At 36.0% G+C, this 26,104-nt stretch overlaps 1 protein-coding gene and 1 long non-coding RNA gene across 5 annotated transcripts in view; one reads left to right on the top strand and one right to left on the bottom strand.

Annotated features, from left to right (window-relative positions):
• LOC112678578 (uncharacterized) overlaps nt 1-26,104 on the bottom strand; it is a 105,673-nt gene that overhangs the window by 9,008 nt on the left and 70,561 nt on the right. Inside the window, exon 5 of one of the 2 annotated variants that reach the window (XR_007406984.1) lies at nt 6,071-6,182. The exons of the other annotated variant lie outside the window; for it this stretch is intronic. This is a non-coding gene — a long non-coding RNA (uncharacterized LOC112678578). The remainder of the gene's footprint in view (nt 1-6,070; nt 6,183-26,104) is intronic. 2 annotated transcript variants of the gene reach the window in all.
• The window catches only part of CPA6 (carboxypeptidase A6), a 317,848-nt gene that overhangs the window by 263,841 nt on the left and 27,903 nt on the right, over nt 1-26,104 (top strand). For all 3 annotated transcript variants that reach the window (XM_035708380.2, XM_025477922.3, XM_049103757.1), the window contains 2 exons: nt 2,009-2,119; nt 2,602-2,692. In XM_035708380.2, coding sequence (XP_035564273.1) covers nt 2,009-2,119; nt 2,602-2,692 — 202 coding nt within the window. The remainder of the gene's footprint in view (nt 1-2,008; nt 2,120-2,601; nt 2,693-26,104) is intronic.

Here is a 26,104-nt window from a genome sequence, read left to right as displayed (position 1 = left end):
CATCTGCCTTTGGCTCAGGTCATGATCCCGGGATCCTGGGATCCAGTCCCACGTCAGGCTCCCTGCAGGGAGCCTGCTTCTCCCTCTGCCTATGTCTCTGTGTCTCTCATGAATAAATAAATAAAATGTTTGAAAAAAGATAAGAAAAAATGTAGCTGACCCTATAGCTCTGTCTCCACCATCCCCAACAGGAAACTTCCTCTAGGCCTTGGGGAACCTCCATCAATTAGAGGAAATCAAAATTCTAGGATATATATAATCATATACTGGGAATTTTCTTCTAGTTTGAAGCATTAGACAGTTAATATAAATTCAAGCAGAATGAAAATTCTACTGAAGCTATGTGGCCAAAAAATTTTTATTGAGCTTTAGAGGAGAATAAGAATTGTATTAACTTTTATTAACTTGTGTTAATCTCCTAGATATTTAAATTAGATTCAGTAAAGTTGTACTTAACTCATGTTCTTGAGCATATCCCTATATTTTCATCATTATTTCTAATATAATGATAGTTTCTAATATATTATTGGATTGTTCTCTCTGAACAGCATTCTCATGATGTAAATGCCAATGCTGTTTATGAAGGATTCAGAAATCCTAATTCTGTGCTAAAGAACATTGAATTTTTAAGTATTAAATTGTCCAAAGTGGTATATTTGTAATTTAAGAATTCTTTTATTTTGAATTGCTTTTTTAACATGGTAAAAATTTATTTAAATTTTTAAGTAAATAAATTTATTTAATTTTTATTTAAATTTATAATATTACAGATAATTCTCTTTCCCATACATTGTCCCATGAGTCCTCTTCCCAGAGGCAGCCATCTTCAATTTCCTATTTCTCTTAAGATACCTTATGCATAGACAAAATGAAAAGAATTGTTTTATAAGTCCATTCCGTAAGAGTAGTATTTCTTTTCTTTCTTTCTTTTTTTTTTTTTTTAAGAGTAGTATTTCAAAATGTCTGTATTCTTAGCACATTCAGTGCTTTTTTGTCTGAGAACAAACATGCAGTACAGAAATCTTCAGGCTTGGTGTCAGACACAATATAAGTGAAACCCAATTATAAGAGCAAGACTTTGAAGCTAGCCATGATAAAAATGATAGAGAAGTTATAATGTTTATTAAACTTTTTATAGAAAAATCAGGAGAGAACAGTGATAATACAACAAGTCCCAAGACTTGAGTCTGGTACCTGTTAGATATAAACAATTAAGTGACATATGAAACGAGCTTATGTTATGATATATCATGTAAGGATACCAAAATATTTGGGTAATTATTTTGTCTACAATTGAAAGTAATCTTTAAAAAAAAAACTGATTAAACCAAAACATATCTAAATACTCGCTTTCTTAAGCAGCCTAAAATTAAGCCAGTTCTGAAATACCATCAGAGACTATCTAATTAATCTGTTTTGCTGCCTCTGCTAAAATATATCCATAACAAAAAGTTTGGGATAAAAATCTCAGTGAAGCATATATGATATGGGTGGGGGGATGGGTTAAATAAGTGATGGGGATTAAGGAATACACTTGCTGTGATGAGCACCAGGTATTATATGAAAGTGTTGAATCACTAATATTATACTGTATGGGATGAACTGGAATTTAAATAAAAAAATTTTTTAAATAAAAATTTATTTAGGGATCCCTGGGTGGCGCAGTGGTTTAGCGCCTGCCTTTGGCCCAGGTTGCGATCCTGGATGTTCCCGGATCGAATCCCACGACGGGCTCCCCGTGCATGGAGCCTGCTTCTCCCTCTGCCTATGTCTCTGCCTCTCTCTCTCTCTCTGTGACTATCATAAAATATATATATATATATATATATATATGTAAAAAAATTATTTAAAAAAAGTATATGATATTAAAGAATATAGTTTGTAATAGCTTGTTACTTTTTAACCAAATATATTTGGTATTTCCATGGATGGAAAAAATTTTCATATATTTTTTCTAAACCTGTATTTGGGATCAGTTTGTAAGAAAAATGTCACTTTTGTCTTTTAGGCTCTTCTAACATATAGGAGTGACCCAACCATGAGAAAAATGTTGAATCATCTGTATTTCTATGTCATGCCTGTGTTTAATGTTGATGGATACCATTTTAGCTGGACCAATGTAAGTCTCTTTGCCTATCCAATTGAAAAGAGAGACTGAATAAATAGAAAACAGCCATAGATCAGGAAGGAAGCTTGGTGGGCAGACAGCCTAGTGATACCAGAACTACAGAAGAGACCTCTACTCCTTGTCCCATCATAGTAGCAAACTTCTGTTTATATGTCTGGCTTTGCGTAAGATTCCATTTAAATAAAGATTTCTCCTGCCAAAGACATTGTGAAAAGTCACTAGTCTAGTCCAACTTTCTCAATTTTCCTGAGAAGAAATTAGGCCAAGAGAAGCTAAGAGATAGCAAGTGTGTGGCAGAAATTGGAGCATGACCCTGGGTCTCTCCTGCTCATCCAATCCTCTTTTTACTCCCTGTCTTTGTTCCTGGAGGAACTCTCCCCACAGTGCTGTGATTCATTCACCAATTGTGCTACTGAAATGCATGTGGATAACCTGAGTATTTTTTCTGCACCTCTTTTCTTAATTATATGTAGGATAGATTTTGGAGGAAAACAAGGTCAAGGAACTCAATGTTTCACTGCCGTGGAGTTGATGCCAATCGTAACTGGAAAGTGAAATGGTGTGGTGAGTTGAAAACTAACTTGGAATTTAGATCTGGAGGTTTCCACAGCTTTCCCTCTCAAACATGATGAGCCCATTAGGACTCCAATGTAAGACGAATGTTTTTCTGTATATGAAAACCTAATAGAGAAAAACACAGACATGTACATTGTAGCCATAATTTGCAAAAGAAAATGAAAGGGAGGGCAGCCCGGGTGGCTCAGCGGTTTAGTGCCACCTTTGGCCCAGGGCCTGATCCTGGAGTCCTGAGATCAAGACCCACGTCGGGCTCCCTGCATCTCCTTCTGCCTGTGTCTCTGCCTCTCTCTCTGTATGTGTCTCTCATGAATAAATAAATAAAATCTTTAAAAAAATGAAAGGGATTTTTAAATATGCAAATATCAAAGATTTAAATCTGTCAACCCAATCCTGAACATTGAAAATTTAAACACAGATGTAACAGCAGAAAACAGGAATATTTGACATTCAGAAACTAAAACAGAAACTCTGGTTTGTGGTATAAATCTGATTAAATGTTTTCATCCTTTCATTGAGAAAGTGAGAGTAACTCTGATCCTGCCTTCATCTGTCTATGACAATCAAAACTACCAAATCCTCATCTAGAATCTACCTATCTAAGGTATCATATATTAAATTAGCCACTCATGTGGCAAATATAGCTCTGTTACATTCCATCCTTCAGTAATACCTTTCAAGTAAAGAAGATTTCCTTATGATGAAAACCATAAGGTAAACCTAAAAGTGTTGTCACTTATAAGAGAAGAAAAAGCATCCCCTATATACTACAAAGTGATATTAATGATGACTGTTTAGATTTAATTTTTTTTTTTTTTTCAGGGCACCTGGGTGGCTCAGTCGGTTGAGTGACTCAATTTCAGCTCAGATCATAATGTCAGGGGTCATGAGATCCAGCCCAGCATGGGGCTCCATGCTCAATAGGGAGTCTGCTTGAGAGTCTCTCTCACTCTCCCCATCCCTCGGCCCCTCCCCCCAACTGTCTCTCTGTCTCTCTCTGAAATAAATAAATCTTTTAAAATTTTTTTTTTCTTTGACCTGGACTGAGACAAAAAGCTTGTTCACATTAACTCCCTAAGACCACTAATTTTCTTTAAAATTCTTTGTCCCATCTTTCTGATATGACCATTTTGCATGCTCATAACTGTGTGTCTTATTTTGTTAGTTGGTGGGTATCTGCACTCATATGTATGTCGTACAGATGATGCCCACAGTCATCCAAGTGAGTCTACTGAATGGGTAACTAAGCTCAGTAACACTAGCAGGTCAGCCAGCTCTGCTGTGTAAAGTTAGACTCTTGGTTATATCCAGTTACAAAGAAGTGTCTCTCTTTCCACTGTTCTTTTTCCTTTACCCAGCTTGTTTCCTTCATACATAGGCCTTCATTGATTTCTTACTTTCATCTGCAGTCCTAATTGGAATTCCTCTAATTCTTCCCATTTTTGAATCATTCTGATTCTTCCCATGAGTCCATACTTAAAATGTACAAGGGGATTATGTCAAGTGACCTTGATAAATTGTTCTAAGTGATGTGGAAATGCAGGCAGTCTGGCGGAATCATCTCTCACCCTAAGGTGTCCCAAGGGAATGTAGCTGATCTGACAGGTAGGCAGATGTAGCTTTCCTTCCTCACAGCAACACGTCCCTACAGCTATTTGCTTGGTCCAGGAGACAGTGAACCTCACTGAGGGAACCACTCTTAGGTCAAGGGCCCAAAGCAAGTGAAGTCTCTAAGTGAAACTCCAAATAAACAACCTTAATATAAATGACATAGAAATGCCTGGGAATGCCTGGGACCATTGAAAACACTATAGAGTCAACATTGAACTGACAAAAAACAGCTATTTCTTTCTCATAAGTCCAGTGAGTCTCAAACTAGAGGGTAGAACATGAAACTGCTTTTACCATGAAAATCTGTGGACTCCCATATAACGATGTTACACTTCAGTGTGTTTAATGTGGAGTAGACAGCTTAGAGCATAGAAATGGAAACAGGTACATCTTTTCAGTACTTCATAGCTCCCTCTGGGAGCCTTCAGGCCATGAACTGAGTATCATTACTGTAACAGTGGATCCAGAATAAGGATTCAATAAGTCAGAGTAGTGGTGGGAACCAAGAATATGGTTTTATTACAAATTTTATTTTGTACAAATACATACAAATTTTATTCATTCATCTGCCAAAGTAAATTGAACACAGCACTGCTAGGCACTGTTGGGACCTTTTTTCCTTTCTCTACTTTATGGAGAATGCCATGAGCACTGCTTCTTCTAAATTGGAACAAACCCAGGAGAGAAGGAAAGAGTTTGGATGATATCCATACTTAAGTTTTAATCCCTGAATAACTCAAGTTGCTGCCTAAACATAAATTATTATTAGGACAACCTACAGAATGGGAGAATGTATTTCCAAATGATACATCTAATAATAGGCTTTTATCTAGAATATTAAAATAGCTTACAATTTAGCAATAAAAACAGCTCAATTTAAAATGCACAAATGATTTGAACAGACACTTCTTTAAAGAAGATATACAAATGGGAATAAGTACATGAAAAGATGCTTGACATCACTAGCCACCAGAGAAATGCACTTCAAGATACCATCTAACACCCACTAAGATGGCTATAGTAAAAAAGACAATAACAAGTGTTGGTGAGGGTGTGGAAAAGTTGGAGCTCTTACACTTGCTGGTGAGCATGTAAAATGATGTGACCACTTTGGAAAACTATTTAATGGTCACTCAGAAAGTTAAACATAGAGTTACCAAATGACCTAGCAATTCTACTCCTATATATATATATCTAAGAGAAATGAAAAAAAAAAAAGAAATGAAAACATTTTTCCATTCAAATGAGTATTTATAGCAGCATTATTTTTGATAGCCAAAAAGTAGAAACAGTTAAAACATCTGTCAACCAAGGAATATATCAATATGGTATATCTATATAATGGAATACTATTTAGCTATAAAAATTAACAACAAGTACGATACATGCTGCAACATAGATGAAAACATGCTAAGTGAAATAAGTGAGTTTCAAAATAATTGTAGATTCCATTTATATGAAATGTCCAGAATAGGCAAATCCATAGAGACAGATCAATGGTTGCCAAGGGCTAGGGGGAAAGGGGAATGAAAAGTGATTGCTACTAAAAAAAAAAAAAAAAGTGCTACTGAGAGAGGGGTTTCTCTTGTGGTGATGATTGTGTATATACTAACATTTGTCCAATTGTACACATCAAAAAAAAAAGTGAATTTTATAGTAGGTGAATTATAGCTCAATAAAATGTTATAGAAACACTTTAATCACCATTTAAGAGCAAGTTAGTGGGGATCCCTGGCTCAGCGGTTCAGCACCTACCTTTGGCCCAGGGCATGATCCTGGGGTCCTGGGATCGAGTCCCATGTCGGGTTCCCAGCATGGAGCCTGCTTCTCCCTCTGCCTGTGTCTCTGCCTCTCTCTTTCTCTATGTCTATCATGAATAAATAAAAAAAATCTTTAAAAAAATAAGAGCAAGTTAGGCACTTAATGAATTATAACTCTTCTTTTTTAGAACACTCAATTACCTAATATTATAAATTAGGTATGATGTGGAGAAAACCACTTTTTACCAGCATAATCACATATACCCTTCTCTACAGATACCCTTCTCCCACCAATATCCCCTCACCCTATCAAAAAAGGGGGATCTGTTTTGACTGGGCAAATGTTTCAATATATCACATGAAATGAAAGGGAAATAACTACATACTAGTTGTTTTCAGCCAATGTCTGTGAAAGAATAATGGATGGTCACTGGCCTGCTTTTCAAGAGAATGCGTTCTTCTAGCTGAAGGGCTTTGGTGTTGAACCTGAGCTGAATTGTTTCAGCTCAGGTTATATATATATATATAAACTATATATTATATAGTTAAATTATATATATACATATATACATATATAATTATATATATATATAATTTCAGATATTAAATTTAGGGTAAGGAGAAGAACAGGGAGAAGTAACATTGCTGGAATATCTAGAGAGGGATTTCTTGGAAGTCAAAGATGTCTAATGAGAATTTTAATTAAATTTCCCGGTGGAGTATGCCAATTCTCTTCAGTATTCCACAACCACCATTGGTAATATTCAGCACAATCTATTTCACTTATTAAGGCTTTGTGGAATTGGATCTGCTATTTGGAAATGTGAGAAAGTGCTGAGTCTGGCCTCCAAGAAAGCTGAGAGAGAGATTTTCAGAAGTCTCGAACTCATAACAGGAATGCATTGCCTTATAAGAGAGTTGGATGACATCTGGCTAAGATTGATACATAGATGAGATTAAACATCAACAGGGTGGTCAAACTGAACCCTTAAGATCTGTGCCACCTCCGTTGGAGTGATTTTAATATATTATATATTAATCCAATTTTAAATCAAAACAAATATATTGAACACCTGCTAAAATGCAAGGTGTTGTAAATTGTATCAGAAACTCCTGAATCATTTAAGGAGTCCTTATCTAACTCCCAAGGAATTATTTGGGAATCTGGAGAAATATAAAGGGAAAATCTATTGACTTATATTATTATCTTTACAACCAAGTTAACTCTAGAGAGCTGTATTAGTCACCTGAAATCTTCCATGGAGGTTGGTAATTTAAAAATTAGACAATCAATGAGTTAAATTATTACGCTTAGTTGTGCTTTTTATAAAGAAAGTAAAGGGAATACAATCCTAGAGATTTAGAAATTTAGATCATATGGAGTTTGCTCACTGGTGTTTATGTATTTATTATATAATTGTTATCATTTATATTTATTATGCCTAGCATTTACTAAGGATTCACTGTGTGCCGCATGTGCTAAGTACTCAAGATTATTCTTTCATTTGTACATGTTATTATTATCCTTATTTAACCCATAAAGAACTAAAATTCCAAGAAATTCGAAAGCTTGCTTCAGATTAGACACAAATTGAGCCACAATGAGAGAAGCCAGGCCTGGCTGACTCCAGCAACCCTGTTTCAAGCCATTATATCTGACCTTTTAGAGATTGGCTTGCAATGAATGGTCACTCCACTTTGTTAAAAAGTTAAAAACATGTAGTTGCAAAGGAATCATTTAGATATCAAAATAATAAGAAGAATGGGACTGTTTTACTCAAAATTATCAAACACAGACAACAGGGAGATTGGCAATGTATGGTAAGAGAAGAGAGGAAGGTTTCCAGGTGATATTTTTGTTTGGTTTTTGTTTGTTTTGAGAGACAGAGAAAGAATGTGTGTGTAGTAGCGGGGGTGGGGACAGGCAGAGGGAGAGAGAAAGAATCTTACTCCGGCTGCACACTCAGCGTAGGACTCTATCTCATGATCCTGAGATCATGACCTGAGCCAAAACCAAGAGTCGGATGCTTAACCAACCGGGCCACCCAGGTGCCCCTTTAATATTTTATTATACTTTTTACTTTTTAAAATTTTATTTATTTGAGAGAGAGAGAAAGCACGAGGTGGGGGAGGGGCAGAGAGACAAACAGACTCCCCGCTGAGCCCACCATGAGCTCAATCCCAGGACCCTGACCTGAGCCAAAATCAAGAGTCAGATGCTTAACCAACTGAGCCACCCAGGTGCCCTTCCAAATGCTATTTTTTATATTGGGCCACTTCATGTAATTTGAATTTATATGTGAATACCACGTGTGTATGATATACTGAAGTATGATTATGACCTCTCTAGGGAGACACTTTCCTCCTAGCCAGAACTTGATATCTTCCCACGGACACAGATTTTTTTGCGGCTTTCATTGAAAGTATCACTCTTTGAGGGTCCCACCACATGCAGCCATTGAAACAAGACTCTGAGCCAGCAAACACCCCAAGAATGGCTACAGCTTTTGCTTCAGCTATTCTCATTCCAACTCTTTCTTCCTGTTTGTTCCCCTGGGAACATTTTTGAGAACTCTGATGTGTATTTAAATTGATTTATTGAACATTCAGACGGGTCTATAACAAGAGATTTTATCACAGTGTCTGGCACAGTTCTGTCATATTGCCAGAAAACCTAGTGATCTTTTAGACATTAACACAATTGGAATTAGTTTAGGCCTCAATTTTGATGATGGTTTTAAGACTTTCTATCATTACTCTGATGGTCTACAACAATCCTACCTAGACCTAATCATATAGAACTGACCACTGCCAGGCAACTTTCTTATTTGCTGACTCCCACAAGAAATAATACTACAAGAGCAGTACTATCACAGTTTCAAAATGAGACCTTCAAAATAAATATGTAGCTTTAAGATATTCCTACATCTTTTCCCAAATGTCATCTTTTAAATCTTCCTATAGTAGTTCTTTTGATATTTGGGGAGAGCTGATGATAATTTGGGAAGAACTGGTTCTTATTGAATTTTTTGGTTTTGTTGGGTTTCTTTGTTTTTATTTTTCCTCTCAAAAGTCATCACTTTGGTAAACTTTCCTTTTTGGAGTGTAGTTGATGTATATAATATTATATTAGTTTCATGTGTACAACATAGTGATTCAATATTTATATACATTACAATATTTATATACATTACAAATTTGCACCATCACCATAAGTCTAGCTACTATCTGTCACCATACAAAGTTGACTATATTACCTATGCTGTACATTACAACCCCATGACATATTAATTTTATAACTGGAAGTTAGTACCTTTTAATCCCCTTCACCTATCTCAGCCATTTTCCCCACAACCCTCACTCCCTCCCCCTCTGCCAACCACCAGATTATTCTCTGTATTATGAGTCTGTCTCTACTTTGTTTTGTTTGTGCATTTGTTTTGTTTTCTAGATTCTAAATGGAAGTGAAATCATGCAGTATTTGTCTTTCTCTAACTTATTTCATTCAGCATAATACTCTAGCTCCATATTCTCACAAGTGGCAAGATATCATTCTTGTTTATGGCTGAGTAATAGTCCATTGTGTGTGTATGTGTGTGTGTGTATACACACCACACCTTCTTTATACATTCATCTATCAATGCATAACTTAGATTACTTCTGTATCTTACCTTTTGTAAATAATGCTACAGTGAACATAGGGGTGCATTATATTTTCTAATTAGTGTTTTCATTTTTGTCAGGTAAATTCCAAAAATCAGAATTGCTACACAGTATGATTATTAATCAATTTTTTGAGGACTCCCATACTGTTTTCCACATTGTCTGTACCAATTTGCATTTTCACTAGCAGGGCACAAGGGTTCCATTTTCTTCTCCACATTCTGGCCAACACTTGCTATTTCCTGTCTTTTTGACAATAGCCATTCTGAGTGGTATGTGGTGATATCTCATTGTGGTTTTGATTTGCATTTCCCTGATGATGAGTGATGTTGAGTGCTTACTGGCCATCTGTATGTTTTCTTTGGAGAAATGTCTATTGAGGTCCTCTGCCCATTTTTCAATCAGATTTTTTTTGGTATTGACTTGTATGAGCTCTTTGTATATTTTGGATATTAACCTCTTATCAGATGCATCTACAAGTATCTTCTCCTTCCACTCAGTAGGCTGCCTTTCATTTTGTTTATGGTTTCCTTCACTGTGAATTTTAGCTTGCTATAGTCCCATTTGCTAATTTTTGCTTTTGTTACCCTTGCCTATAGAAGAAATCTAAAAAATACTGCTAAGGCCAATGTCAAAGACCTCACTGCCTATGTTTTCTTTTAGGAAACTTATGGTTTCCAATCTTACATCTAAGTCTTTAATTTATCTTGGAAGGCAGCGCAGCTATGCTCACCATTATCCTACCAATGCTTTATTCTTTAATCCATTTTGATTTTATGTTTATATATATTATAGGAGAGTGGTCCAATTTCCTTCTTTTGCATGTTGTTGTACAGTTTTCCCAACAGCATTTATTGGAGAAAGTATCTTCCCCCATTGTACATTTTAGCCTCCTTTGTCAAAGATTTATTGTATAAGCATGGGGTTTTTTTTCTTAAACTCTCCATTCTGCTCTATTGATCTATGTATCTATTTTTGTGCCAGTACCATACTGTTTTGATTACTGTCACTTTGTAGTATAGTTTGAAATCAAGGAGCATACTACTTCTATTTTTGTTCTTCATTCTCAAGATTCTTTTGGCTATCCACAGTATTTTTATGGTTCCATACAAATTTTTAAATTATTTATTCTAGTTCTGCAAAAAATGTCCTTTGAAGTTTGATAGAGATTGCATTGAATCTGTACATTACCTTGAAAGGAATGGACATTTTACCAATGTTAATTCTTCCAATCCACGAACATGGATTATGCTTTCACTTATTTGTTTCAATGTAATCTTCAGAGTACAGGTCTTTTACTTTTTACTTTTTGCTTTTACTTTTACTTCCTTGATTAAATTTATTCCTAGGTATTTTATTCTTTTCAATACAATTGTAGGTGGGATCATTTCTTAATTTCTCTTTCTAATTGTTCATTATCAATGCATAGAAATGCCATATTTATGTAAATTTTTAACCCTGAAACTTTACTGAATTCATTATTCTAATCATTTTTTGGAGGAGATCTTAGGGTCTCCTAAATATAGTGTATGGAATCTGCAAATATAGTGACTGTTTTAGTTCTTTTCCAATTTGGATGATTTTCATTCCTTTTTCTTGTCATATTGCTATGGCTAGAATTTCCACTACTGTGTTAAATAAAAGTGGTGATAGTGGGCATCCTTGTCTTGTTCCTGACCTTAGAGGTAAAGCTTTCAGCTTTTTACCATTAAATCTGATGTTAGCTCTCGGTTTGTCATGTATGAATTTTATATGTTGAGGTATGTTGCCCCTGTACTCACTTTGTTGAGACTTTTTTTTTTATCATAAATCAGTGTTTAATCTTTTCAGATCAGTTTTCTGTATCTATTAAGATAACCAATATTTTTATTCATTTTGTTAATGTAGTGTATCATGTTAATTGATTCGCAGATATTGAACCATCCTTGCATCCCTGAAATGAATCACATTTGAACATGGTATATGATCCTTTTAATGTATTGTTGAATCTGGCTTGCTAATATTTTGATGAGTATTTTTGCATCTGTGTTCATCAGGAATATTTGTCATGTATTTGTCTTTTTTGTCATGTATTTGTCTGATTCGGGTATCAGGGTAATACCAGTCATATAGAATGAGTTTGGAAGCATCCCTTCCTCTTCAATTTTTTGGGGATAGTTTGAGAATTGGTATTAACTTCTCTTTAAAATTTGGTAGAATTCACCTGGTAGATGCTATCTAGTCTTGGACTTTTGTTTGTTGGGAGGGTTTTGATTACTGATTCAGTTTCATTATTAGTGATCAGTTTGTCAGATTTTCTATTTCCTTCTGCTCCAGTCTTGGAACATTGTGTGTTTTTAGGAATTGTATGTTTTTATCCATTTCTTCTAGATTATATGATTTGTTGGTGTATAATTATTCTAGTAGCTTCTTATAATCTTTTGCGACTCCTCCTTCATTTCCACTTTTATTAATTTGAGCCCTCTTTCTTTGTTTTAAGGAGTCGGGCTAAAGGTTGATCAATTTTGTTCATCTTTCAAAAAAGCTAGCTCTTAGTTTCATTGATTTTTTCTATTGTTTTTCCAGTCTGTTTCACTTATTTCCACTCTACTAACTTTGAGCTTTGTTTCTTCTTCTTTATTTAGTTCTTATAGGTATAAATTTAGATTGTTTGTTTGAGATTGTTCTTATTTCTTGTAGTAGACCTGTATCATCATAAATTTCCCCCTTAGAATTGCTTTTGTTGTGTCCCATAGATTTTGGAGCATAGTGTTTTTATTTTCATTTATCCTCCAGTGTTTTTTATTTTCTCTGTGATTCCTCCATTGACCCACTGGTTGTTTAGTAGCATGTTGTTTAGTCTCCATATTTTTGTCCTTTTTTCCCCCAATATTCGTCTTGCAATGATTTCTACTTTCATATGTTGTAATCAGAAAAGATGCTTAACATGATTTTAGTCTTCTTAAATTCATTGAGACCTGCTTTGTGGCCTAATGTGAACTATACTAGAGAGTGTTCCATTTGCATTTGAGAATAATGTGTATTTTGCTGTTTTGGGATGGGTGTTCTGTGTGTATCCATATATCCATCTGTCCTAATGTGTCATGTAAAACCAATTTTCCTTATTGATTTTCTGTCTGGATGATCTATCCACTGATGTAAGTAGGGCATTAAAGTTCACTGCTATTATGTACTATTGTCATTTTCTCCCTCTATTTCTGTTATTACTTGCTTTATATATTTTGGTTCCCCTATGTTGGGTACATAGATATTTACAAGTGCTATCTCCTCTTTTTGAATGAATCCTTTTATTATTATGTAATACCCTCCTTTGGTTCTTGTTATAACCTTTGTTTTAAAGTATATTTTGTCTGATATAAATATTGCTATTCTAGATTTTCACTTCCTTTTTCATGGAATATCTTTTTCCATCCTTTTAATTTCAGTCTCTATGTTTCTTTAAGTCTAAAGTAAATTTCTTGTAGGCAGCACATAAATTTGATTGGAGTATTTAGCTCATTTAAATTTAAAGTAATTATTGATAGATATGTGCTTACTGCCATTTTGTTGCTTGGTTTCTAGTTGTTTTTGTACTTCTTCTTTGTTCATCTCTTTTTTCTCTCACTTTCTTTGTCATGTGATGACTTTCTTTACTGTTATGCTTGGATTCCTTTCTGTTTATTTTTCCTGTATCTGTTAAAGGTTTCCAATTTGTGGTTACCATGAGATTCATATATAACATCCTCAGTCTATAGAAGTCTTTTTAAGAAGATAGTCACCTAAATTCACATTCTAAAAGCACTAAATTTTTACTCCCCTTTCCACATTTTAGATATATGACATCATATTTTACATCTTTTTGGATATCTCTTAACTTGTTATTGTATATATAACTGATTTTACCACTTTTGTCTTTTAGCTTTCATACTAGCTTTATTTTATTTTATTTTATTTTATTTTATTTTATTTTATTTATTTTATTTATTTTGGAGAGAGGAAAAAAATGAGAGCTGGGGGTGGAGAAGGGGTAAAGGGAGAGGGACAGAGATAATTTTAAGCAGGTTCCATGCCCAGCACAGAGCTTAATGCAGGGCTTGATCTCACAACCCTGAGATCATGACCTGAGCTGAAATCAAGAGTCAGATGCTTAACTGACTGAACCACCCAGGCACCCCATACTAGCTATATAAGTGATTGATCTCTATTACCTCTACTATGTTGGCTTTACCTAGTAAAATTTTTCCTTTCATAATTTTCTTATTTCTAGTTATATCTTCTTATTTTCCCTGAATATTGCTTATAAGACTGGTTTTACTGGTGATCAACTCCTTTAGTTTTTGCTTATCTAGGAAACTATCTCTCCTTCAATTTTGAGTAATAACCCTATAAGGTGAAGTATTCTTAGTTGTAAGAGGTTCTTTTTTTCCTTTCAGCACTTTGAATATATTGTGTCACTCCGTTCTAGTCTGTGAAGCTTCTGCTAAAAAATCAGCTTATAGTCTTGTGTGGTTTTCCTTGTACATAACTAATTGTTTTTCTCTTGCTATTTTTAAGATTCTTTATCTTTAATATTTGACATTTTCATTATAATATGTCTTGTGGGTCTCTTTGGATTCATTTCATTTAGGACTCTCTGCACTTCCTAGATGTGTATGTCTATTTTCTTTGCCACGTTAGTGAAGTTTTCAGGTGTTACTTTCTCAATTCGATTTTCTATCCCTCTTTTTCCTCTGGGACTCTTATAATACAAATGTTATTATACTTGCTATTATCCCATCAGCCCCTTAAACTATCATTTTTAAATTCTTTTTTCTTTTTGCTGTTCTTTTGGGTGACTTCACTATCCTGTCTTCCAAACTGCTGATCCATTCTATACCATCTAATCTGCTGTTGATTCTCCTTGCATATTTTTCATTTAAGTTACTGTTTTCTTCAGTTCTGATTTGTTTTTTTTTTAATTTTTATTTTTTTAATTTTTATTTATTTATGATAGTCACAGAGAGAGAGAGAGAGAGAGGCGCAGAGATACAGGCAGAGGGAGAACCAGGCTCCATGCACCAGGAGCCGATGTGGGATTTGATCCCAGGTCTCCAGGATCATGCCCCGGGCCAAAGGCAGGCGCCAAACCGCTGCGCCACCCAGGGATCCCTGGTTTTTTTTTTTATTTCTTCTATCTCTCGGTTGAAATTTTCACTGTATTCATCCATTCCTCTCTTGAGTTTGGTGGGCATCTTTATAAAAATTACTTTGAACTCTTTGGTAGGTTGTTTTTCTCATTTTTGTTAGTTCTTTTCTGCAGTTTTATCTTGTTCTTTCCTTTGAAACACCTTCCTCTATCTCCTCATTTTGCCAAACCCTGTTTTTGTTTATATTTTAGGTAACTCAGTTATATCTCCTGGTCACGAAGGAGTTGCTATAGGTAGAAAGTGTCCTTTGGGGCCCAGTTGCTCAAACTTTCCAGGCACTTAAGCCAAGTACTTCAAGGGGGTCCCCTGTGTAGGCTGCATGTACCCTCCTGTTGTGGCTGGGCTGCAGTTGGTGTGAACTTTCTGGTGTGTGGGGCTGTCCCCCAGCATGGTTATACATGTGGCCTGGTCACAATGACTACAGGTGCACTGGTATGTACATTTGGCCCCCTAGTGCAGCTGGCTATAAGGTGAGGCTGCCACAGTTGCAGGTACATTGGTGGGTGGGGTGGCCTTTGGCTATGTAGCTGTGAGATATGATCAGAATTGTTGTAGGTGCTCTAGTCAGGGGGCGGGGGCTGGCCTCCATGGTGGGGGCTGCGTGGAAGGGGTGCCAGTATTGGTGAAGGCTACCTGCAGGGTGTAGCACAGCAGGGAGCCTCTTAGGGGAACACTGACCAGACAGGTTGGACAGGGTGAGTCTGCAATGGAAAACTGGGGTGGGGTGAATAATGCCAGTACAATAGGTGGAGAATCATAGAAATAGTACCTACCAGCACCAGGACAGCTAGATAGAGAGGAGTAAAAATGGAGGGGGGGGGGGAATTGCACCCACCAGCACTTTCATCCCTGAAGAAAGTCCCAAAAGATTTCTGTCCCTCCAAGACACAGGCAATGAATCTTCTTTACATGTAATACGTGAGCTTTTCAAATTGCTGTCTCTGTGCTGGGCCTTGGAGTGAGACCATGCACATGAACTTTTAGAGCAGAATCTCAATTTCCAAGGCACCTGGGTGACTCAGTCAGTTAAACATCTGCCTTTGGCTCAGGTCATGATCCAGGATCCTGGGATTGAGCCCCTTATTGGGCTCCCTGCTCAGCAAGGGGTCTGCTTTTCCCTCTGTTCCTCTCCCCTGCTCTTGATCTCTCTTTCATTTTCTCTCTCAATAAATAAATAAAATCTTTTTTTAAAAAATCCCAATTTTCTACTGTCTTTTGGCTCTCCTAGAAACAGAGCTCACTGGTTTTCAAAGTTAGACATTATAGGAGCTGATCTTCCTAGGCAGGTCCTCCAGGCTGAGGAGCCTAATATGGGGCTCAGACCCCTGCCCCGTTCCTCAGGGAGGGCCTCTACAGTTGTATTATCCTTCCCATTGGCAGGAGGGATAAGTCAGGGGTGTGGTTCCCTACTAATAAGCATCTCCACCCCTCATACTGACCTCAATGTTGTTTTTTCTTTATATTCTTAGTTGTGTAAAATATGTTCTGCTAGGCCTCAGGTCATTCTCAGAGAGGGGTTCTTTATGTAGCTGTAGTTTTCTTGTTTCTATGGAGGAAAGAGCTTTTTCCTACTCTGCCATCTTGATCCAGCTCTCTGGTATTACCATGGATGCTTTCTAAGTTTCTCTTACAATGAATTCTCTAGTTCATGTCACAGTCACTCTCATCCACTCCAAACTGTTTCTGGAGACTTCCTTCACTGTTGAGGCCAAAAAGATAAAGTCTGCATTTCCTAGACTCAGGTACAACTAGGGACCAGAGTATTTTAGGTTCTACCCTTTTGGTAATTCACGTGAGACTTAGAATGTGGAAAGTAAAATAGAGGTCCTTTTTCTGTGGCTTCTACTGTCCCTGCTGTCTTGTATCATTGTGGGGGTCTGTGGTTTATCCAAGGCAGCTTCCCCATCTTGACTCTTCCCTGAATATGCTGTTTCCTCATGTTAGAAAATGGAGGAGCCCTCCTTGTAACCTGTATCATACCTCTTGAAGTCATCCATGATGGCTCAAGCTAGAGTTTCTTTCCTAATGGTTCTAGAAATCATTTAATGACTTATTTTACAAATCTCCTCTGCTTAAACTAGCCACAGAGGATCCTGTGGATCATGAAACCCTGGCCAGCACAGTCTCGCATAAACATTTCATTTTCTAGTCCACATCTATTATCTTGGCCAAGAATTCTATTATTTCATAAGCTTTTTCTGACATTCGGGTCAATGTTTCTTGTTCCTTGTTTTCGTTTATTGATATTACCCCATCTTGTCATAGTTATTTGCCATTCATACCATTTTGGTCTTTTAAAGTAATGTACCTGATAAACATATTATCAGGCTATCATTTTTATTTCCATAGTATTACTTAGCTAAAGAATATACTGTCAATTCCTTTCAGAGCTCCTTTAGCTCATCAACCTTAAAAAGTTTTTTTGCAAACTTCCTTCTTTCTAGAATAGAGGATCACAAGGCTAAACTGAACATCCTTCTAAGACTTAGAGAAAAGTTATTTTCTTCTTTTGCTATTTAAACATACACTTTCCAGCTAATTCACCACTAAAAAAAGCTATTTTATCATTTGTAATGTTACCCTTAAATCCCTTTTTTCTCTAATCCAGATACTGATTATATGCAAAACTCTATCTCTCCATTTTACCCTTCTTACTCCTTATGCAAGACACCCCCAAATGCTATTTAAAATGAGCTTTTCATAACTACAGATCAAATAATGTTTAGTCCTGATAGTGTGTGTGTACACAAAATGATATATTTTTGTTGTATTTCTGGTCATTCTTGTGGGTAAATATATAAGAATTTGCATGTGAGAGACAATATCTCAGTTTATTTATAACATCTATTCCAATATAATGAATAAGTATCTTTGTTGAAGTTTAAAAATGATGTCACAAACAACATTTAAAAACCTCTTACAAATAACTTATTTTCTTGAAAATCACTGAAGTAAGTAGCATATAAAACTGAAAAAATTTTTTGGAAGATTTTATTTATCTGAGAGAGAGAGAGGGAAAGAAAGAGAGAGCATGGGAGGAGGTAGGAAGAGCAGGGGGACAGGGAGACACAGACTCCCCACTGAGCAGGGAGCCTGACACAGGGCTCCATCCCAGGACCCTGGGTCATGACCTGAGCCAAAGGCAGGCACCCAACCAACTGAGCCACCCCAGCGCCCCTAAAACTGACATTTTTAAAGCAAGGCATGATGGAGGCAGAATCACTCCCTAAGCTCCTGGGACACTGAACTATTGATTTTTCATTTGTATTGATTTTAAGTCCAGTAATTTTATTGTACCTATTTCAGCAGATAACCCCCCATGCTGCCTAATCTTTAGGAGGCCTCTCGTCTTGCTTTGGGTATACGAGAATGTTCTTTAAAGCTTTTATCTTCTAATTCTTTTTCTACTATGCTGGTTGCTTTTTGGCATTATTTAATTTCGGAGTTCACCAAAAACAAACTACATCTCTCTGATAATTTTCCTCCAGCTGTATCATTTGCATTTGGCAAGTCCTGTTACTTTTTTCATAAATTTCATTTATATCTAGCTATTTTGAATTTTTGAGTCCTTGTTACTGTTTTAACATCTCATAAGCAGTATTGCATTATGCTCCTTATGGGTCACTAAGGTTGTTAGATATTTTCCTTGTTATCAGATTTCTAATTCCTTTTCAATCCATATGCTTATTTTAAATCCAAACTGAAGTAACTGTTATTAAAACAACCTCCTTTTTTAAAAAAAAAAAATTTAACGGGGACTTGGGTAGCATGGTTGGTTAAGCATCTGACTCTTAGTTTTGGCTCAGGTCAGAATCTCAGGGTGGTGAGATTGAGTACCACATCAGTCCCTGGGCTAAGAATGTAACCTGCTTCAGATTCTGTCCCCCTTCGCCCTCACCTACTCACATGCATCCTCTCTCTCACTCTCCAAAAAAAAATTTTTTAACAATATCTTTTAAATATTATTTTACATGCAGAAGTAGAAAAACAATGATATTTTTCATATCTGTAATTTTTCAAAAAACTAGCCAAATGATGACAGGAGATGCATGGGTAGTCACCTTGCCTTTACACTACCTTCCAGAACTAGCATTTCCCAAACCATATACAGTCCTAGTGAACTGCAGAACCGTAGTGGTCTAGAAGAAGTTAATAGGTGCCTGGAAAATAACTATCTTCATCTGTTTGGACTACTATAACAAAGCACCAAATATTAGGTGTCTTATAAAATACAAATATTCATTTTTCACAGTTCCAAAGGCTGGGAAGTCCAGGATCATGGTGCCACTAGATTTGGTGTTTAGTGAGACTTCCTAATTCATATATAGCACCCTCTTATTGTGTTCTCTTATAGTGGAAGGTATTAGGGAGCTCTCTGGAATCTCTTTTTTAAACTCACCAATCCCATTTATGAGGATTCCATTCTTGTGACCTAATTACCTCCCAAAAGCCCTACCTTTTAATACCATTACATTGGGCATTAGAATTTCAACATGTAAGTTTAGGGAGGATACAAAAATTCAAACTGTAGCAATAACTGATGCTAATATTTTTAAGTTGTAAGAAAAAAAGAGTTTTAGTATCAGAAAAAAATGCCAAATACATTTTATACAATTACTTCAAAAGCTATCAGATGCATGACTAAACTCTTTCATTCATTTATCCAACTACTATTTACTGAGCTGGTTATTGGGAAGACTGCAATAAACAAAACAAACTCAGGCTGTTATGCATGCTATGGAAAAATACACAGTACCAAGAAAGTGATAGAGAGTGAAAGGGGTGGAGGTAGGCTAGGTGTTTTTAGGTGGCATAGGGAAGTCCAATCTGATGATATGAGACTTGAGAGCACAGAAGGTCTGGAGAAAGAGCAGACAGAGGGAACAATTGTGTAAAGGAGTTGGGAGTATCATCGATGAGTTTAAGGAAGAGTAAGGAGGGCTGTATGGCTGCAGCTGAGCGAGGTAGGAAAAAGGAGTAGGAGATAAAGTAGGAGAAGTAGTCCAAGGGAAAAATGTTACAGGTCCAGCATTAGGAAGAACTTTGGATTTTGGTCTGAATGGGATGAGAACCATCCGAAAATTTTGAGTTGATAAGTGACATGATCTAACTTTTTAAGATAATTATTCTGGCTACTTTGTATCAAATGAATTGTTGGGAGCAAATATTTGTATTCAAATTATACTTTCCATTTGAAAGCATTGCTTTCAAAATATAAAATGTCTAACCTCAGAATATTATTATCCACATCTTTAGTCAACTATTGCATAAACCACAATAAATTCTAAATGTAAATATATCTTTATTGCATAAGGAATAATTGTTGTTGTTTTTTTACTTTATCTTTTATTCTTTTGGCAAATATCAGATTATATGAGCAAAACTATATTGCTCACTATAGTTAAATACATTCTTTTTTGCTTTATATAAGCTGGTAAACATATGTAAGTGGATAAAATTCTTGGCTAAAGAAATATTCCAAAACTCTGACATATACTTTTCCAAGTTAGGAGAAAAGGAAGCTTATGAAACTTCTATTAGACCATAATCATACAGCAAACTAAATCAGTATATGCCGTTTTTAAATTAACATCTGCCATTTTTTAAAGACTTCAGTTTTTGGTTACAGCTAAAATGATTTTTATCTGAAGGTTTATGAAAGCACAGAAGCTGACCACACAAATCTTACTCATAACCATATTGGCCATTTAAAAATAAAAAATAATAAAAATAAACCTATAATCAAGAAAATTCCACTTATTAGAAGAAAATAGCTACCAACAAGTTGTTTTAAATATATATGGCATTTATAATAACTAGGTTTCATTATATGTGTTTTATTAATTATTTTTTTTAATTTATTTGAGAGAGACTGTGTGTGCAAGCAGGAGCAGGGGCAGAGGAAAAGAATCTCAAGCAAACTCTTTGCTGAGTGTGGAGCCCCACGAGGGGCTTGATGTCACAGCTCTGAGATCATGACCTGAGCCAAAATCGAGTTAGATACTTAACTGACTGAGCCACCCAGGTGCCTCTTGTTTTATTACTTCTTAATGCTTACCTTTTAATTTTAAAGTAACAGATTACTTCATAATGAACCCAAATGATTTAGCATTTTATAGTTTAATTTTCTAATAAATTTCAGGCCCCCAAATTTCAGATCAAGGATTGCACAACAGTCAGCCTTCAGAATATATTTTGCTTGGCAGACAGAATGGTTTTTCATCTTTTGAAATGGAATACTTTCATGAAATACTTGCTCTAGCTGACCACACTCCCTACCAGTTTCCCACATTATCACCAGCTGGACATGTGAAGTTGACACCTGTTTTTAACACTATAAAACCCAATATTTATTTATAAAAATTAGTTGCATTCATGGGGCAGAAATTCAAATATTGTAAACTTGATGCTAAATCTTAATACTTATTCCTAATTTGGGAAAAACAGATCAAACCAAAAGATCTCATTTTCTTAATACATGGAACTAACTGTTTTTTCAAAGGAACCAAAATAAAGATAAGCAACCATGCAAGAAAAAAGTTTTCAGTAAATATAGCAGAAAAGTTTTACTATTATTTTTATATAAATGCTTCTGAATCAAATATTACATAATAAAAAAAATTTAAGGGTCTATATAAATGTGAAGAAAAACTCCAAGACTCTAGAAGTTAATATTTTTTAAAAAAGTTGTAATTTATGGGATCCCTGGGTGGCGCAGCGGTTTGGTGCCTGCCTTTGGCCCAGGGTGCGATCCTGGAGACCCGGGATCAAATCCCACGTCGGGCTCCCGGTGCATGGAGCCTGCTTCTCCCTCTGCCTGTGTCTCTGCCTCTCTCTCTCTCTCTTTCTCTCTCTCTCTCTCTGTGTGTGTGTGTGTGACTATCATAAATAAATAAAAATTTTAAAAATAATAAAAAATAAAAATTTTTTTTAAAAAGTTGTAATGTATGAAAATAAACCAACATGATAAAATGAGGAACCTCCTAGTAATCAAAAATAATATATTTTTAAGACTTTATTTATTTATTTATTTGAGAGAGAGAGAGAGAGAATGAGTAGGGGGAAGGGCAGAGAGAGAGCGAGAAAAAGACTCCCCACTGAACAGGGAGCCCAGCTCCATCCCAGGACCACGTGATTGTGACCTGAGCTGAGGCAGACTCTTAACCGACTAAGCCACCCAACATGCCCCCAAAACAATATTAAAATAAAAGAAGATAACATTTAATCTGTTAAATTATTCCCCCAAGTGCTTAATCTGATATCCTAAACTAGAAGCAAGGGTAAAACTGGGATACAACGTGTCTCTGGAAGCATTAGAAAGCAACTTGACCAGACACTTCAACAGCACCATTCATTCCTGCGTTCATTTAAAAAATATATATATATATACTGCATGTATTCTCTTTCCCACGCTGCGCTAGGTCTTTAGGAAGCAGAGACAGCTCCAACACATTCTGTCCTTCTAGGGTTTTAAATCACTGAGGTCAGAGGAGGTGAAGAGAAGGAAGAGAAAAGAGAAAGAGGGAAGGAGGAAGGAAGAGAAAGAAAAAAGAAAACTTTAAAAATACTATGCAGAAATATATATGGTATAGATAGACATATAAATAGTACAGTGGAGCTCTAGAGGAAGAATTGGCCAGTGCTACTCGATAAAGTCCGAAAGTCCTCATAGAAGAAATAATAGATTTGAATCCTTTTTTCTTTTCTTTTTTTTTTTTTTTAAGATTTTACTTATTTGTTCATAAGAGATACAGAAAGAGGCAGAGACATAGGCAGAGGGAGAAGTAGGCTTCCTGAGGGGAGCCTGATGCAGGACTCATCCCAGGACCACAGGATCATGCCCTGAGCCCAGGCAGATGCTCAACCACTGAGCCACCCAGGTGCCCCAGAAATAATAGATTTGAATATTAAGAATATATAGGTTATTGGGTAGACCAAACTATAGAGGAGAAGGTGAGTAGAGCAAAGGATTCAGGGTCAAGAGGGCATTCCACGTAGAGGGCACACGTCTGTCCCTGAGGAAAACATGCAGCATGAAACACACGGGGCTGTGAGGCTGGCAGGTGGTCCTGCATGGCAGGAACAAAGGATCACTGGAAGGACTGGTGAGAGACAGGGAAGAAGTTCCCAGGGTATAGTGCATGGTGGGCACACACTGAGATGCAGTGCTGTGCTGAGCCTTAAAGATTTTATTCCAGAGGCTATGCCTTTCAGACTGAACTAAAGTTATATGTACATGGGGTTGCATCACAGAGAAAATCACAAAAAAGTCATAGCACATTTGGGGCACATGGGTGGCTCAGTGGTTGAGGGTCCTGGGATCAAGTCCCACATTGGGCTCCCTGCATGGGGCCTGCTTCTCTCTCTGCCTATGTCTCTGCCTCCCTCTGTGTGTCTCTCATGAATAAATAAATAAAATCTTTAAAAAAAAAAAGTCATAGTGCACTCTAAGGACAAATCAGTTTCAGGACGCCTGGTGGCTCAGCGGTTGGGCGCCTGCCTTCATTCAGCCCAGGGCGTGATCCCGAGGTCCTGGAATCAAGTCCCACATCGGGCTCCCTGCATGGAGCCTGCTTCTCCCTCTGCCTATGTCTCTGCCTCTTTGTCTGTGTCTCTCATGAATAAATAAATAAAATCTTAAAAAAAAAGACATATCAATTTCCTGTGAGGATTTCAAAAGGAGAATTATTTTTATGCTAGAACAAACAAATGCATAAATGACTTGACTGAATAATTAACAATTCTATTATTAAAATGAATTATATTTAAAAAAATATTTAAGGTAAAACAAAGATTTCAAAAATGTTATAGACTTATAGCCTGTGTTGATTTTGCCTGTTAGGGGTATTTTGATGGGATGTTTGACAAACACTGGATAATTGGAAGCCTTTAAAGGGAGGAATAATTGGAAGCTTTTCATGCTAGGAAGAAAATGACTGATCTTTGAGTGTCACTTGAGCAAGAGTGTTAGCCAAAGGTTGGTAAATTACAGCAGGACCATAATCCAGGAGGGACAGGCAAGGATAGAGAGAAAAGGCACACAAGAGAAATGTGCAAACAGCAGCATTCACTTATATATAGATAGATGATATAGATATAGATAGACATAGACATAGACATAGACATATATCATTTATGCACCAGTAGGATAAAGGCAAGAAAGTTCAGAAGGACAAGGGAAGAGTCTGAGATGACTCCATTTCTAGTAGGAGTGACTGGTGGAGACAGGTGTCATCTACCAAAATTTTGGCATCTGGTAAAAGGTGAGGATTTCGTGGAAAATATGAGTCCAGTTTTGAGCAGAGGATTTGAAGTGTTTGTAGAAACCTTGGAGAAGATGTACAACAGGTAACTGGATATAGGCTTGGAGTAATGAAAAAGGCCTCATCTGAACATAGGGGCTTGTGGGTCCTTAGCACATAGGAAGTAGTTGAAGCTATGGGCACAGATCAGATCAGTATACATGAACAGTGAAAAAGGAATCAAAGCAGAACCTTAAACCTTTGGTCAAAGCATCCCATTTTGAAAGCATATTAAAAGGAAACAGAACAAGATGCTGACCACAGTGTAAGCTGTAAATAAAAGCACAATACAGATGTCAAACAACAGAGCAATGGTTAAATAAATTCATACTCATTTGATGAATTTTAGGAAACCAAAAACTAGGTAACAAGTTCATTCAAAAATAATAAAAAGCTCATATTGAGTAGAATTCAGACTATATGATTTTTTCACTGTAATTACAATTTCATAAAATACATGATGATTTTATATGTACATGTGATAGATGTGTGTATGACATATACATATACCAACTCAGAAAAAAACTCGGAAAAATAGACTAAATGCTAGAATTGGAAGATTAGTGTTTTTTCTTCTTTTAAATATTTTCTAGACTTAATTTTAGAATTCCACTTTAAGGAACAAATTTACATTTAATAGTTTGTATTCTTTATTTATTTTTCCCAAAGAGCCTATAAGTAGTTAGCCAAATGACTAATCATGTGACATGATTATTAAAAAAGATGCATATTGAAATGAATCCCAGAGATAAATACTATTTAAATGTCTGATCTTGTTGCCGCTATGAGACATCAACTTAGGCCACCCTTCTACATCACTGAGAATTTAGCAAAATGGAATAGAGCCATAGGAGTCACTCAGTAAGTATTTATGGAGCACCTAATTTATGCAGGTACTCTGGAAGCTACATTGGAATGTGTCTTCAAATTAAAGAAACAGGTTATAACTTTCTTCTTCAAATGTATTTCTCTATCCATGTTTAAGTGACACTTTAAATAAAAACACATTCTCTGGCTGTCTAACTTGGACCTATTGATATTCTTAAAAGAGATAAAGAATAAAAATGTGAAGGATATGGGTAAATAGGCAATATTATACATTCCTGTTGAAAGTTGGATGAGTTCAACTTCTAGAGAAAGGCATTTGGCAGTGTCTACCAAAGTTAAAAAATACACATTTTTTGACTGAGTAAGTAATTCCCTTTATAGGAATTTATCCTATTGCTGTACTCACATATGTGGAATATAACACACATACAAGGATATGTGTTGTAGCACTCTTTATAATAACAAGAGGTTAGAAACATCCCAAATGCCCATTAACAAATGACTAGTAAATTAGGCTACAACTATCAGTGAAATAGAAATAACCAGAATTAGATAGCTATTATATTTACAGAAAAATCCCCAGGATTACACACACACACACACACACACACACACACACACATACACACACACAGTGAAACAAAGCAAGGTTTAAGATTAATATATATAAAAGATACTATTTATATAAATAAAAGATAATACAACTGGCTTTTTGCTTATAAATGCATGGACTAACCCTGGAATAATACAAGGAGGAATGATTGCTTCTGGGGAAAAGGAATAGATGTCCAGACAGATGGAGGGAGCAATTTATGTGGCATAACCATATACATCCATCCATTGGCCATTCTAAAAAATTAAAAGCATTAAAAATAAGTCAACATTATTTTCTTAAAAAACTAAAATTTTTAACTAAAATCAAGTTCCAGAATGCACTATCACCGTTCAGAGCACTTCATCTCCTTTCCTATTATTTAGCTTTTTTATTTAGCTTAGTTAGAATTTAGTAAAACATGAGGGAGTGGTATCAAAAGAGACAGCTCATAAGCTCATAAGGAAATCATACTCTTC

Source organism: Canis lupus, chromosome 29 (genome assembly GCF_003254725.2).
Source record: "Canis lupus dingo isolate Sandy chromosome 29, ASM325472v2, whole genome shotgun sequence".
NCBI lineage: Eukaryota > Metazoa > Chordata > Mammalia > Carnivora > Canidae > Canis > Canis lupus.
Note: the sequence above shows the minus strand (reverse complement) of the source record. Positions and strands in the feature narration are given on the sequence as shown.